Raw genomic sequence first — 16,250 nt, forward strand, 5'->3', positions numbered from 1 at the left:
CCTGCCAGCCACATGGCAGATGAGTGGACAGATAATGCCCAAAATACTCCCCTGAGTGGCTAGACTGTTGCAACAGAACCTGTTCAGTGTCTCACCAAGCAGAAAACCTAAACAGCAGCAGCAGCATGATTTGGCAGTTAAATTGACAGTCAGTTTTCTTGCTCATATCCTGATTTCTGAGGCTCAGCAAGGTGGCAGAAGGAGCTGGAAAAGGGGAAGAAAGAGTCTTTTACATAGATTGTTTCCCCCAGAAAAGTCTTGTACCCAGATGTAGCCAGATTCCCCTGTTCCCAGACTTCCTGTGAAGCATTAGCTAAACAAGCACAAAGTTTTAATCCAGGAACCTTTAGAAAGAGAAGACATTAAAACCAGAGTTCTCCGGACTTCAGATCCTTAACTTTCTTCCTTTACTCCCCTCAACAGTCACAGCTGGACCAATCTCATGAGGCATCCTGTCCTGTCTGCCAGAGGCATCAGCAGCCAACACAGAGTAGGAAAAGATGAAAGCATTTCACCTGCTGCCTGTGCAAGGGGGTGGCTGGATCCCCTCGTTATGGCTCCAGACCTGCACGATCCCTTGGAATGGTTTTATTTTGGCTCAAGGCTGCCCTGAGGAAAGGCTGGAGCCACCCAGCTCTGGGCAGCCTCAGCATCCCTCAGGCTGTGCCAAGGAAGGGAACACAACACACCCACCCTTCCTGCACATCCCCCCTTGTGGGGATTACATCAGAGGGCAAGCCAAGAATAGTTATTTTGTGGGATGTCAGAATTCCCTGCATGGGAGGGAACTCCCTGGTGGGAGGGGGAAGCACATCCCTGACTCAGCAGCCACAGCACCTGGTGCCCCCCAACAGCAGCTTTTGCCATGATGTGAGCAAGCAGGCTCTTGCCAAACCCGTGTTCCTCTGTCTCGACTTCCCCTTGTGCAGGAAGCTCCACGCTGACAGCTATTCCTGCCCCAGCACCCACATCCACCTCCAGAGGGAACATGCTTTGCTCCCCTTCCTCTCCCATCCCTTTCTGACCAAGAGCTGACTTAAGTTTGCTCCTACACCTTCAGGAAGTAGAGCTGCTTCACACAGACCAGTCCATTTCCAGGTCATAAATATCTTACATTGTCATCTAGCACCTAAATCCAAGCCCACCTTAATAAGAGAAGCTCCTGTGAGGTTTGGTCTCCTCAAAGCTGGTGCTGATCCTCTTTGGATTTGAGCAGCTCCTGTGCAGGTTCAGATCTCCCTTAAATCACATTTTCAGTGCACAAAAAAACCTTTCCCTGCAGAGAGAGACAGAACAAGTGGCACATGACCTGTTTTGGGAATGAAATCACTGGTCCTGCTCTTGGCCACATGGTGTGGACCTTCCAGGCTCACTCAGACCTGTCTCATGTTCTGCTCTTCCCTCAATCCCCAAAATAAGAGGTTGCTTTAAAAAAAAAAAATACACCAAGAGGGTGTTGGATGAAACAAATGACAGAATAATTCCAGCACAGAGAATTGGTGGAATAACTGTGATTGTACCAAAAAACTGTCTTTTTTACTTTGTCAATTCCAGCCATGACTGACTCTCCCTGGGATTTTGCTGGCCTTGTAGATGTTCCATCTTCCCAAAGGGAAGAACAGCTGGAGGTTCACAAGCAGCACCACTGTATTGAGATGGAGACTTGTCCAACTGCAGGGGCTCACCCCACACTGACAGCAGGAGCAAAAATTTCTCCTGACATATTCCAACTTCGGAATTTCCTGTCCCTGTTACCAAAGCAGGTTGGAATCTGCCTGAAGAACAGATGACTGCAGGGCAATTCCCAGAACCTGCCACAGCAGGAAAGTGCCGGTCAGATCAGACAGACAGCACAAACCACCCTGGGTTTTCCAGCCCCCAGGGCTGGACAGAGGGGCCTCTGGGCTGCTGTGAGTTTCCAGCCACTGGTGGTTGTGAAAGAGTGGGAAAAAAATTTGGGAGTGATATAAAGGCAAGCTGTGACCCCAGTGAAAGCTCCAGATAATTACTAAGAGTAAGTTTCTTACCCAGGTGTCCCTGTGGGGCATCAACTGACCCCAGGATGTGTGATGGCCTCTCCTCTGACCTCCCGCCCCACTCAAGCGGTTTTTATATTATTTTATTTGAGGGAGAGGCAAAGGTGAGGTTACAGTTGATGTCATTTCATGGTTATGAGGAGTTTGAGTGACTTTGGTCATCAGCACGGGATAATAGCACAAGTAACCTGAATTTCTGAGTGAATGAAGCCAGGGTCAGCTTTGTCTGGATCACTCCTTTGTCTCTGTTCCCATAAGCTGTGTTGTTTTTGGCGGAGCATGAACGCAGCCACCACGGTGTTGCTCCATCCTTTGTTCTGTGTCCCCCTGGCAGCAACACACCACGCTCCCCTGGCATTCCTGCTCCCAAGGCCTGCAGTCTGTCCCTGGCGAGCTCTGGCCAACCCATGCACTGCTTGCTGAACTTGGTTTTTCAGTTTTCTCCCCAGCTTGTGCTGCTGAGGCTGAAGCAATGCCTCGGGACGACACCGTGATGCATTAAACGAGCAACTTCCACCTTTTATTTCCCCCTCGGCCACGGGTTGGGCAACGCCTGGGAGCGGCGCGAAGGGGAAAACTTGACAGATTTCACCGGGGAGGATCATCTCCGGCACCACCTCCTCCTCCTCCGCCGGGCACAGGGGAGGGGGCGAGGCTGGGCGGTCCCGGGGGTGCCCCAGCCCGCCCCGCTCCGCTCCCAGCTCCACAAAAGGCACCCGAGGCAGGAGAACGTGAAAGAGGAGCGCCCAGGAGAGCAGGTACAGGGGATCAGAGGGATGGGAGGGTGGCTGGAAGTGAGGAGAGAGCTGTGTGATAAATTCACGATGCTTTTCACACCTCGGGGGTTCCTGGCTTGCTCACCACTGAGCCGGGTGTCTCTGCGGGATGTGGGGTGGACTGGGGAATCTGCTGGCAGTGGGAGAAAGAGCTGGGAAGTCACTGACGTCCCTTCCCTTCCCTTCAGTCGAACCTGGTGGCCCAAGCCCGGTGGGCAGCAAAGGGGACTGCGGTGACACAGGTTCCTCACCTGGAGCTCTGCACCTGCCTCTGCAGGGAACAAATACACGGCCTGGAGCGGCGGGGCCAGGGACTCGTGACAGAGACCCGGGGCAGGGCTGGAACCGGGCAGCGACGCTCCCGGCACTGGGAATGTGGGGCAGTGACCTCTCCTGGCTGCTTCCCATGTCCTGCTTCCACGAAAACTTACTCTGACAGGTAAGGCCAAACAAATGGTCACTGGTGAATCCTCGGCTGAGCAAGGCTCCGGGGGCTGGGATCAGGGGAAGATCCGGGGTCACACAATTACGTGCAGTTCCCTGGGATGTCCCTGAAGCGGCTGAACAGGTTTTGGAGGGGTCAGACTTACCTGGTTGTTGTGCACCGGGATGGGAGACATAAAACCTGAGTCCCACAGAGCCATGAAGGACATTTCAGATTTTCCAGGGGGAAGATGATATTGCAGGGGCTGGCTGAGAAAAAAAAAAGAAATAAAAAATAATTCAGACTTTTATCTACCATGACCTCATATGATTAGTGCTCTACTTCAAATAATTCTCTGACACTCTGTCTCTCTTACTCTGAAGTAAGATGTGTTTTATTTTGGTAGATAAAAAGGGATTCATGGATACAATTAATGAAACAATTTCTGGACTTGCAAGTAAATTAGGATTATTTTTTATGGTATTCTTTAAAATATTATAATGATGGATTTAACATTTCTTTTCTCCAGGATGAAGATCCTTCCTGGCTGCCTTCATTTCTACTTCATTCCTCTCTTACTCAGCAGAGCACATGGATTCCTAACATGGAGAACACCTCCAGCCTTCCTGGTTTATAACTACTCCTATTCAAACCTCTCCTCTGTCTCAGAAGCACAAGCTCCAAAAACAGCGAGAGCTCTCAATTTCTCACACAATGTCATTGAAAAAATAACCAAGAGAGACTTGGAAAGATTTGCCAGGTTGGAAGTTCTAGACCTTTCCTACAATCGGATCAGGGATGTTGAGCCTGGAGCATTCCAGAGTCTGCTCAGCCTGGTTTCTGTGGATTTATCATTTAATTATGAGAAGCTGCTTCTGTCAAATCTCCCACCCCACCTGAAGCTCTCACCCGCGGGCAAAACTCCGGGGTCTTTGCAGCTTTCCAAGAATTCTGACAAATCCTATGGGGCTGCTCTGGAGCCTTCTGTTCCCACCGAGGAGCTGCCGCGCTCTGGAGTTCTGTCTCTCCGGCAAATCCTTAACCCCAGGCTCAGGAGAAGCGCAGGGAATCTTCTTCGGAGGGGAGAGGGGAACACAGTGGCCCCTCCCACAGCCACACCCGAGCCCAGCCTCTGTGGAATTCCCATTAACGGGACACTCGACCTGTCCCACAGTAACCTCACCACGGAAGAGCTGATGTTAAAACTGGATGAGGATCTCTGCCAAGCCCAGCTGGGCAGGATTTTGGAGCTTGACATCAGTCACAACAACGTGGAAATGGATCTTCTGTCACTGTTTAGCCTGTTCTTTCCAATGGAAAACACGCTGTCCATCGACGCCAGCTCCAACAAGTTAACCATTAACATCCTGGATGCCGAGTCCCTCTGTAAGTTCCCATCCCACCAGCTTTTGTTTCTAAACATCAGCAACAACCCCATCAACAGCCTGGATACGCTGTGCCTCCCTTCCAGCATCAAGGAAATTGATTTGTCCTTCACCAACATCAGCCAAATTCCAGTGAATTTTGCTAAAAAATTGTTTAACTTGGAAAAAATGTACGTTCAAGGAAACCACTTCATCTACACAGCATTCTCAGATAGTGGGAATGCACTTCCAATGTGTGTCCCTCCCCCCGGAACTGTACACATCAACGCCATCTCCTTTGTCAGGAACGTGGCTGGAACACCCATTGAAAGCCTTCCCGAGAAGGTGAAACACCTGGGAATGTCCAGCTGCTCCATTGTGGAGCTGCCAGAGTGGTTTGCTGAGACAGTGGAAGAACTGTTATTTCTGGACCTCAGCAGCAACTACATTTCTGTACTTCCCAATTTCCCCTCCTCCCTGCAGCATCTCGACATCAGCAACAACGACATCGAAGTCATCCCCCCCAGTCTGAAATCCCTCTCCAACTTAACAATATTTACAATACAGAATAACAAAATTATGGCTATGCACACCGAGTATTTTCCATCAGCCTTAAAAAAATGTGATTTCAGTAAAAACAAGGTGAAGGTGTTGTCCTTAACTAATGCCCTGGAAAAGCTGGAACATCTAAACATTTCTGGGAACCTGATCACACATCTGGAGCCCACTGGCCGCCTTCCTGCACTGACCAGCCTGGACAGCAGCCACAACCTGATCCCAGAGCTGCCCGATGGCTTTGGGGAATCCCTCCCAGGGCTGAAGTATTTTAATCTATCAGGGAATAAGATCTCCTTTCTGCAGCATGGCTCTCTCCCAGCTTCTCTGGTCGAGCTGGACATCAGCGACAACGCCATCACAACCATTGTGGAGGCCACGTTTGGCCCACTGATGAGTCTGAGGGTTCTGACTGTCCAAGGGGAGCATTTTTTCTGTACCTGTGACCTGTACTGGTTCGTGAACGTCTACATCCACGAGCCCCAGCTGGAGATCAGGGGCAGGGGGGCCATGACGTGCAGCTTCCCCCCGGAACGCCGGGGCTCCCTGGTGGGCAGCAGCCACCTGACACTGCTGCGCTGCTCCCTGGGTGTCCAGCTGGCCGTGACCGCTGGCGCTGCTGGCCTGGCTGTGCTGGCCCTCACCGTGCTCTGCTGGCGCCTGGACGGGCCCTGGTACATCAGGATGGGCTGGTACTGGTGCATGGCCAAAAGGAAGCAGTATGAGAAGAGGCCAGAAAACAAACTCTTTGATGCCTTCATCTCGTACAGCGAGCACGATGCCGACTGGACCAAAGAGAACCTGCTGGAAAAGCTGGAAAATGATGGGTTCAGGATATGTTACCACGAGAGGGATTTCAAACCGGGGCATCCCGTGCTTGGGAACATTTTTTACTGCATAGAGAACAGCCATAAAGTGCTTTTTGTTCTCTCTCCCAGCTTTGTGAACAGCTGCTGGTGTCAGTACGAGCTGTATTTTGCCGAACACCGGGTCCTGAATGAAAACCTGGATTCCCTCATCATGATCGTTCTGGAAGATCTCCCGCCCCACAGCATCCCTCAGAAATTCAGCAAACTCAGGAAACTGCTGAGAAGGAAAACCTACTTGAAGTGGAGCCCTGAAGAACACAAGCAGAAAATATTCTGGCATCAGCTAAAAGCTGTCCTAAAAACAACCAACGAGCCGCTCGTCAGAGTGGAGAACGGATCTGCTCTGGAAATGCAGGAGCTGGAATGAAACCCAGGGAACTGTGAGGGCTCTGCCTGGAAAGCCTGTGGTCAAACAAAAGCACTTACCTCCTGCAAAGGCTGCTGAGATGCCCAGGGCTTTGCCTGGATCAGCTCCAGGAGAGGCTCCTAGGGGGACTGCAGCATGCCTGTTATTGCCTCTGATAAAGAAACCTGAGGGGATGAGACCTGAGTGCCAATAAAAAGCCTTTTCCTCCTGGATGTTTGAATTTGTCCAGCTATTCCCAGCATTTCTCTAAGTGCTGTGGATGTCACCTGAAAGGAAGAACTGCTCAAGTCACACTGCATGTCCTCGCTGCCTTCCTGAGGTGGTGGCAGTGAGAAGCGGTGTCTTAGGACTGGACTTCAGATTCCTGATTCTGGGACAGCTTAAGGTGGGAACACCTGTGTGCAGGTAAGAGAGCCACAAACCACGCTGGTACACAGGGAGCAGCTCCTTTCTGTGCTTTGGCAAGGAAAGATTAAAGATTGACTTAATTTAGCCCTCTGAGAGAGGCTAAACACACACTGCTACAGATTTTGGATTCAGTGACTGCTGGAAGAGATGAGACTTGAAAATATTTTGTAAATACAGAATAAAATATACAACCAGACAGTACAAAAAGAACCAGCTGAGTGTGTTGGTCTCTGCTGTTATATAACTGGAGTGAGCTTTGTTTAATCACAAATCCCTGGAGAATAAGCAAATTCTGTACATTATTAGATTTAGGAAAGTTCCACCTGACACAGTCACCTTGGCCCATTTCTAATGGATTCAGTGCATAGTCCTTGCCCTAGCCTAGTGCCACTTGATAATTTTATTTATTGTGCTTGGGAAAAAACAAAATAAATACAGCTGATCCAACTTTCACATTCAAGGGAAATCAACAGACTATGACAGAAACTAAACACCAGGCGAGGACAAATGATTTGGTTTAGCACGACCTGGACTTGCTCCTATGATGAGCAAACCCAAAAAACTTCCCCACAGAAGATCCCAGATCCAGGAATGCAGAATGTCTGTGTGCAGCATATTTGGAACACAGACTCTGAAAAGGAATTGGCTCTGCTGTGACAAAACAAGACCAAGACCAACCTATTTGCTGCCAAAAGGGGGAACAAGAAACAAATACCTCCATTGACAGAGATCCCTTGGAACTCAGTGCAAACCCACCTTTCCTCAGCAAAATGATTTGGCATCATCAGCTTTGAGGCTTTATGTATTAAGGATAAAACCCACAATCCTGCAGGCCAGCAGCTGAAAAAGCCAGCTCTTACCACCACAGAGATCTAGGGCTTAAAAAGACCATGAATTATAAAAATATTACAAATATTTTTGTTCATTTAAGCAACCAGAAGTCACTTGTTAATGAGCTTAATGAGCCCAAATTAATTCATCAGCTGTTTTTCTAATAACCTTTACGCTTTCCTCTTTCTAAACTACTCAGTGGTCACATTTCTCCCTTCCTCTCTTCCCACACATTTTCCACCTCCGCATTCCGCTGCTTCCCTCTCAATTCCATCGCTGCTTTTTAAGCTTGCAGTGACTCTTTACTGGTTCTTTACTGGAGCTTTACTGGTTCTTTACTGGTTCTGTGCTCAGCAGGTTTCTGATAGATGGGGCTAAGGGGAAAAAAAGAGAAGTTACACTCCAGAAGAGGCTAAACCAATTATTTTATCAAAAATTTGATTATTTCAGTTCATGATTCACTGCAAAGTTGCACCTGCTTTCAAAATCCAGTTTTGATTTACTACATCCATAAACCTCCCACAAAACTGTTATTTAGTACAACTGGCAACTTAAATTTTGTTCCTCCTGCAGATTAAAAGGTGTTGCAGTTTCCCGTCTGGCACTATGATACTATAGAGATTAACACCAATATTAATTACACAGGTGGTGTTAAGGGCACAGCTGGCACCAGGAGTTAACAGAGAGCAAATTACAACGAGCTTTGATGGGGACGTCAGTTCTTTTGTCACATAAAGGCAAGAAAACCTCCTGCTTGGCCCCTTCTTGCTTTACTCCCACGTAAATACTCAATGTAAATTATTTATGAGATGTGAGTGGTTGAATTTTGAGACCTGTGATGAAGTTCATGCGATCTAAAGGCACAAGAGAAGTTGCCCATACACACAGCAAACCCCCAAAAACTACCTCATGTATATTTTTCCCTCCAGTACAATTTGTACTGAAGAGAAATTCAAATACAGAACAGCCAAACAGGACCTCTTAATTATCTTTTATACTCAAGTTTAGGCAGAACCACATTATTCATTTAGAGAAAAAAAAATATCTGGGCAGAGAGAAAGGACTCATGGAAATAATTTCAATTTTACATTTGTATTAGAAAGTTGTTCACACTGGTTTTATTGCAAGAAAGCTGGTTTGAATTATTCAGAATTAATTCATATTCAGTGTTAAACAAAGAACAGTGTTCCAGGAGAATCTTGAAAACAGTTTAGTTAACAAAAAGCCGGAACCAACAACTCACAGACAGCAATGATGTGGACATTTCCTGTTTCTAAAGTAACAAATCACCTTCCCATCACTGTCATTTTCCTGAAGGTGTGCAATTTCCTATAGCAAGGCATCAAAAGTCTGTGGCACAATTATTTTGGAGACACTGAGGTTCTGCTGAGGTCCACAGAAGCTGAAAGGTGATTGCTTGTTTGGAAGAGATCTGGCCACTTAGAGCAAGAACTGTCAGGAATTCAAATGCCCCCTGAGTTGTTGTCTCTAAGGGAATTCCCACAGTAAGTGACAACACAAATTGTTGGATTTATTAAAAAAATATTTAACTTCTGTTATTTGCTTGCTGTGTAGACCAACGGACCAAATTTCTAAGCAGACAGATGAAATCAAACTGATGTCAGACTTCTTAACAAAAGCTCAAAAAACTTGTCATTCTGGTTTTAAAAATATTAACAGCTCTCAGTTCTGCCTGTCAGGAATAGCCAAATCCCAATTTATACAAAGTCAAGGGCAAAAGAGCAAACAGCAACACGACTCTGCCTGACAGCTGACCAGTTAGGGAATTCTAGAGGTGACTGTGCTCCTCCTGGTGTTTCAGTCCCATAATATTGCAAAATTCATCTTTATCCTCAAGTAATGCAAATAATTAGGTAGTGCGTGTTATTTCTATCAGATGTAAAATAGTTCTCCAAATTATTTTGGGATACATAATGCCACCATCATTAAAACCCCAATGCCCAGCAGATATTAATATATATACTGCAGTGGTTTATTCCAGTGCCACACTTCCCAAATGTCCCTCCCCAGTGGCAATATAACACTGACCAAACAAAACCTTGTCCCACTTGAAGAAGCCAAGAGTGAAATCCCGAACTTCAGCTGAGTTCATGGGAATTTTGCCATTTACCTCAACAGAACCAGGGTTTCATCCTGTGAAGAGAAAGGGCTTCTGTTATTACTGAAAAATGCTGATTCTTCCAACCTTCTGCAACGGGAAGAGTTTAAACCCAAGTACACCAAGCATCTCCCTAGTTCTTCCTTCCTGAAAATACAAGGTATTTATAATGCTCTGTCTTATTATAGAATGGGTTGGAAAGGACCTTAAAGATGATCCAGTTCCATCCCCTGACATGGGCAGGGACACCTTCCCCTATCCCAGGCTACTTTGAGCCTCGTCCAACCTGCCCTTGTGACATAATGAACCACGTAATTATGGCATCTACTTTTTTTTCACTTGTCCAGCAGTAAAATTTAGTAACAAAACCACCCTCGTGCAACAATTCCAAATCTAAAATATCCCCCTTTCTGGCTCGCCACGGGAACTCCAGAGCGCGTCACGGAGGCGACAGCTCCACGTTTGCTTCAAACGCAAACGGGAACGGCGTTTGTATTCATTGGCAGCAGTATCATGGAGTTAGGAGCAATTCCTCCGCAAAGCAGAGCAGGGGACCCTCTGGAATGGCTGGGTGGTGCCAAGGCTACACGGAGGGCAGTGGTATGTGCCTGGCGGGAGCAGCGCCGCAGTCCCACCCTGCGCCGCTGGAGTGATGGAGCGCGGGGATGCAGGGCTTGGCAAAGCCGAAGGCGGAGCCCGCGGGCTGCAGGCTGTGCGGGGTGCTCACCTCCGCCGAGGGGCTGCTGTTGTACACGCTGTAGTAGGGCTCGATCCGCGTGTTCATCGGGGTGGAGCTGCTCTGCCCGTAGTGCTGCTGCCCCGCGGACGCCTTGGGACTCAGCACGCTGTCCTTGGAGTGGCTGGCACCGCACGCCTGCTCCAAACCCTTCTTCTGAGGCTTTGGAGACAACATGTAGGCTGAGTTGGTCTCGTGGTGGGACGACTTGTTCCTGTTGACCTCCAGGCTGCCTTTGCCCATGGCTCGAAGCCTCGTCTTGTGCTTGCAGCAGAAAAAGACCAGCGCCACGTACTGCAGGCACCAGACCACGCGTCTCCGCAGCCCCGCGCTGTTGCGGGAATATATAAAGGGATTTAATCCCGACTTGAAAAAAATGAGGGTAAACCCACACAGCTCAAACTGGTAGAGCACAAAGCCACCGCTGCTGGACAGCATGTCCTGCACCAAGGAGATGCCCAGGGGCAGGCAGCACACCAGGACGGAGAGCACGATGACCACGCACGTCACCACGGCCTTGGAGTCTTTGGCCGTGGCCAGATTGACGGCCGAGGCCAGCGGGAGCCGGCCAGCGAGCTTGGCGTGGCCGTGGGGTGGCTTGGTGCAGCTCTGGGTCCTGTATAGGGCGGGGACGGCCCCGGGCCCCGCGAAGAGCTGAGCCCTGGGGGTGCCCACGGCCACCGCGGGCGGGCACTTCCTCGCCCGCGCGTTCCTGCGCAGGGCCTGGGCGATCATCACGTAGGACACGGACACGACGGCCACGCAGCAGATGAAGTCGGTGACGTAGAGGTAGAGGATGAGCTTGCCCTGTCCGCTGGGCAGGCTGGCCATGGGCAGGCAGAGGCGGGAGCCGCGGGTGCGCAGCGTGGCCAGCGTGGCCAGGGTGAAGCTGGCGGCCCAGAGCAGCAGCGTGAGGAGCAGCGAGCAGGGCGCGGAGGCGGCGCGGTGCGGATGCTTGCCCAGCACCATGCGCAGCCGGTGCAGCGCGATCACCGCCACCGTCTTGAGCGACATGATGATGAAGCCGGAGCTGGTGAGGTGGAAGGTGAAGCAGAAGGTGCCGGGCACGCCGCGGGCCGGGCCGAAGAACAGGACGAAGGCGAACATGGGGGCGGCCACGCCGCAGATGAAGAGGTCGCAGAAGGAGAGGTTGAGGATCATGAAGTCGAAGTCGGTGCGGAATTTCCGGAGGGCCGGGTCGAAGAAGGAGAGCAGCACGATGAGGTTGCCGTAGGAGCCCAGGCAGAAGACGAGGGCCAGCAAGGAGGCGCAGGCGGCCAGCGTGGCGGCGTGAGTGCCCTCCCGCAGCTCCGCGGGGCCGCTGCCGTTCGCGCCCAGCTGCTCCGCGGGCCCGGGCGGCAGCCGCCCCGACCCGTTCATCGCCGCCCGGCCCCTTCACCGCCCGCTCATCGCCGCCGCGGGGCTCCCGCCTTGCCTCTTCACCGCCCCCTCATCGCCGCCTCAGGGCTCCCGCCCGGCCCCTTCGCCGCCCGTTCACCGCCGCCTCAGCGCCGCCCGCCCCGCCATGGCGCCCGGCCCGGCCCCTCCCCGCTCCGTTCCGCTGCCTTCGCCGCAGCGGCGCCGGGCCGGGGCCGGGCTGGGCGGCGGGGACAGAGCCGCAGCCCCCCCGCACCGCCAGGCACAGGCGGGTCCGGGGGAGGCGGCACCGAGCTCCCCAAAGCCCCGCTGGCGCTGCATCCCCGCCGCTCCAGCTCGGGGAGCAGCGGTGATGCGAGCGGCTGGAGCGGCACTGAGTGTGGTCTGGAGAATCACAGAAGGGTTTGCGTGGGAAGGGGACTGCAAGACCATCTCGTTCCTCTCCCTGCCATGGGCAGGGACACCTTACGCTAGCCCAGGTTGCTCGAAGCCCTGCCCAACCTGGCCGTGGACTCTCCCAGGGATGGGACAGCCACAGCTTCCCTGAGCAATCTGTGCCAGGGCCTCACCAACGTTGCAGGGAAGTATTTCTTCCTAATAGCCAACCTAAACCTACTCTCTTTCAATTTGAACCCATTCTACATTGTCCTGGCACATGATCTTGTAAAGAGTCTTGCCTCATCTTTTCTTTAAGTTCCCTTCAGGTACTTAAAGGGAGGCTGCAATTAGATCACCCTGACGCTTCTCTCTTCCAGGCTGAACAATCCCAAGTCTCCCAGCCTTTCCTCACAGCAGAGCTGCTCCATCCCTCTGATCATCTTGGTGCCTCCCCTGTACTTGCTCCAACAGCTCTGTGTCCTTCCTGTGCTGTGACCCCAGAGCTGGATGCAGAGTTCCAGGTGGGGGTCTCCCCAGAACAGAGGATCTGTGCTGACTGTGCGCCAACAAAACACCTGCCCCAACCCAAAACCTGTTCAGCATCAACATCAAAGTTCTGCATGCTGCCTCCTGCCCTGCTTGCACTTTTGCATCACGTTCCTGAGCCAGCTCAGTGGGGCCGGGGTGCTCTTTGTATTTACTCGGAAGCACAGGATCTAAGACAAAGCACCTTCTATGTTCCCATGGGGACAGAAAACATAATCAGCATCATCTCTTTATCTGTTTGCTGCCAACTGCTGTTGCAAATATAGTAGTGATGGAGAGTGTTGGATATCTGAGCATTAAAGGGGTGGTTTTGAAGTACTTACAGGACCATGAGGGTGAGGAAATGCTCAGTGAACATTCTCCGAGGCAGACACAGGTGAGGGGCCTCCATGGCACTGGAAATCCAGGTGGAAGAGATCAAAATCCAGCCAGACAAGGCACAAAAGCACTATGAAAATACAGTAGATCCAGTATTTCTGACTTATGCATGGTATTTGTCTCAAATCAATGTATATACATTAATCTGTTGTTTTAATAACCATCCCCTACCCCAGGCGCTTTGTAGAACCATCCAGCCAGCCACCAGTGTGCAAGTTTGACACCTGACAGCTTCCCAGTGCCACCTGCCTGTTTATTTTTCAACACATTCCTTTCTACACCCCAGAGCAATGTTTTTATAACCCTCTGGCTGGTGACAACAGCCTGGCCCGTGAGCCTTTGCCTGCTAAAAACACTGGGAATGAGGGTGGATTTGTTCTCGGGGAAATGCCAGCAGTTGGCTGCAGCAGTGCCTTGCAACCTGGGCAGGTGCATTTTGCCTTGGGTTTTGTCCTTAAACTGGCTGTGTACGGGAGGAGGAAGGTCCAAAATCCAAAACATGGTTTCCTGTGGCTTCAAGTTATGTTCTCTTTCAGCTTGGCTGCCACTTATTTTCCCTTACTTGTATTTTTGTTTTCCAGTTGTGGTAATTTGAAATCTGTGGGTGAATCTTGGCCCTCCTGAGTCATTGACAAAGTGGGATCTCCCTCCTTGAATTTTCTTATTTATAAACATCAGAGGATGCTGAATTATGGGATTAAACAAGAGTAACAAAATATTAGCCTAAGGCAAGAGTGAGGTTGGTTAAGATGTTTTACCCCTCTACAGTTACTAACTGTGGTTTGAAATGAAGAGGAAAGTGTAGCTGGATCAAAGGCTGAGAGCCTCAAACATTCCAGCAGAAAAGGAGAAGGGATTGTTCTCAGGGAGGAAGGGAATGAGCTGAGGCAAAAAGGATCCACGGGAGCACAGCAAAGTGTCTCACCAGCCTGTCCCTTTTGAAAAGGACTTTTTAGCTTTTAAAAGAGCTTCCAAAGTCTGAGTGGGGGAGAAAAGCAGTGGAAGAAAGTCTGTTTTGCAAGAAAGGAGACACAAGAGCAACAACTTACCTTGCACAAGGTATGAGGGTATTCACTCTTTGCAGCATTCAAGGCTTTCCTTAAACTAATTCCTTAAAAATCCAGTGCTCTTTACAGCTGTCAGGCTTCTCATTGTTCAGTCTTGGGAGTTCCTACTGCATAAAGGGAAACAATGTTCCCAAGGCATTTTTGACAACAGTGTTGTTTTGCAGATATTTACTGGAAATTACTTTTAATTGTTGAAATCTACCCCCATCTCTAAGAATTGTACCTTGTGATTTTAACAAAAGAGTTCTAGGGGAAAGCAGCTGGAATAATAAAAGGGGATTTTTTTTTTTTTTCTGGATTAGAAGTAAAAGCCAGGAGAGAATATTAGAGTAGCAGTGAGAAGCTTTTAACAGAACCCTTTCAGGGTGAACTCAGCTGGGCTTCTACCTGGAGTGATTGTAATCTGAGTGCATTTATTGCTAGAACAGATTTATTTGGTTTATTGCTGGTTTTCTTAAGAATGCCAATCAGAAATGTTGGCATCTCATATTCCCCAAGGGAAATGTGTGTCCAGCTCCATCTGCAGCAGCAAAATCTGCTCAGCAATATTCTACATCTTCCACAGAGTTTGTCTTTGACATTAAACCAGGCTGTGAAACTACCACTGCACCAATACCATGAGGACCTTGCCTTGGATTAACCACCTGGAACCCTTTCCTTGGAGCATGGATTCCTTTGCCTGCTGGCAACCTGGATGTCCAGAGCAGGCTGAGGTGAAATTCCCCTCCTTTTGTTAGAAACCCCCAAAAGTTGTCTTCCAGGTAATGCAGGATGCCATGAGGATGTAAAACACATCAGCTGGTGACTCACAGCAAGGTTAGAGTTAAAATCTTCCCAGAACAGTGGCCAGCAAACCTTTCTACCGCCATGTGGCTTTGTTTTTGCTCTTGCATCTTACCAGATCATTGCATTTTGCACAGCCCTGGGGTAAAGGGAGCTGGAGGCTCTGCTGCAGGATTCCAGGAAGCCTGAAGCTGTGGAAGGAAGTGTGAGACTGAGCAGGGTGTGGGATGCTGGGGATGCCTAACTGTGAAAAACTGACAGGAGACATCATCACATCATCCAGTGTACCCAGCACAGCAGTCCCAGCAGCCTGGGGAAGAAGTAAGGAGGAGGAAAGGGACACAACAGGAATACAATCATAATATACCAGAAATAAGGAACCTCTTTAATTACACATGAATGCATGAACTTGTTAGCAACACAATCCACCAATGCCGAGACTGTGGCACCACCCAAAAGCACAAGTTAAAAGTCTTATTTTCCTACTTGGTAATTTCCTTATGTATTTTTTTATCAAAATAACCACCAAATATACCCACCTGATTACGGAAATATGGGAGATCACACCACTTAATGGTCTAGCAAGAGTCACTGAGCAGTACATCACTAGTAACCTGAGCTCTTAAAAACCAAACCCTCAAAAAACCCCAACCCCAAAACACCTCTCAAAGCCCCCAAATTCTGCCTTACATCTCTGCCCTTCCTTGGTGCTTCACTGAGGTGGTCACAGGTTACCTGTGCAGTCTGATAGGTGGTCACTAAGGATGTTGAGGCTATCAAACCATCTCCAAGGTATTTTTCCATCTCCTCTGCTGTTCCAAGGGGAAAAATCTGTCTTCTTGTGCAAGAAATCTCTCCCTGTTCAGACTGAGGTACTGCAGTTGGTTCATCTCAACAGCTTTAGGGAAGAGACAGTGCAAGACATCAATGATGGAAGTTCAGAACTCAGGGAAACATAGGGAATAAATCCAGTAATGGAGTTGTGGTATTTGGTGAAGATTTGGTGGTAAATAATTGTTCCTGCATTTTCAGGACAGGAGACTAACAACCCTTCCCTCACCAAAAGTCAATCAGTACAAGTTTGCTCACATGACCACAGGTGTGTTTTATCCTGTAGAAGTGTATTTTGAACAGGTGCTGTATTTACTGGGTGATCTGTTTGGATAAAGCAATTTATTGAGGATTTATGAGGTGTTGGGAATTAATACCACTCCTGACCAGAGCATGATTCACTAC

At 49.5% G+C, this 16,250-nt stretch overlaps 2 protein-coding genes across 3 annotated transcripts; one reads left to right on the plus strand and one right to left on the minus strand.

Moving 5' to 3' along the window:
• Positions 1–3,159: 3,159 nt before the first annotated feature.
• Positions 3,160–6,988, plus strand: LOC138107109 (toll-like receptor 2). Its single transcript, XM_069008432.1, has 2 exons — positions 3,160–3,251; positions 3,766–6,988. Exon 2 carries the CDS (start codon positions 3,767–3,769, stop codon positions 6,389–6,391), a length of 2,625 nt encoding a protein of 874 aa, XP_068864533.1. The 5' UTR covers positions 3,160–3,251; position 3,766; the 3' UTR covers positions 6,392–6,988.
• A 1,655-nt stretch (positions 6,989–8,643) lies between these two features.
• On the minus strand, positions 8,644–11,920 carry GPR75 (G protein-coupled receptor 75). Of its 2 annotated transcripts, XM_069008434.1 has the most exons (2): positions 10,477–11,920; positions 8,644–9,784 (listed from the first exon to the last, which is right to left on the minus strand). In XM_069008434.1, the coding sequence occupies exons 1-2, from the start codon at positions 11,863–11,865 to the stop codon at positions 9,758–9,760; spliced, it is 1,416 nt and encodes a 471-aa protein (XP_068864535.1). In that variant the 5' UTR covers positions 11,866–11,920; the 3' UTR covers positions 8,644–9,757. The 2 variants fall into 2 exon arrangements, with proteins under 2 accessions (XP_068864535.1, XP_068864534.1); XM_069008433.1 differs by having other exon boundaries at positions 8,644–11,920.
• Positions 11,921–16,250: the final 4,330 nt, after the last annotated feature.

This window comes from Aphelocoma coerulescens, chromosome 3 (assembly GCF_041296385.1).
Source record: "Aphelocoma coerulescens isolate FSJ_1873_10779 chromosome 3, UR_Acoe_1.0, whole genome shotgun sequence".
Taxonomy (NCBI): domain Eukaryota; kingdom Metazoa; phylum Chordata; class Aves; order Passeriformes; family Corvidae; genus Aphelocoma; species Aphelocoma coerulescens.

Bases quoted from the DNA above. Each gene is read 5' to 3' on its own strand.
- GPR75 (XM_069008433.1), bottom strand. From the start codon at position 11,865: ATGAACGGGTCGGGGCGGCTGCCGCCCGGGCCCGCGGAGCAGCTGGGC.
- LOC138107109 (XM_069008432.1), top strand. From the start codon at position 3,767: ATGAAGATCCTTCCTGGCTGCCTTCATTTCTACTTCATTCCTCTCTTA.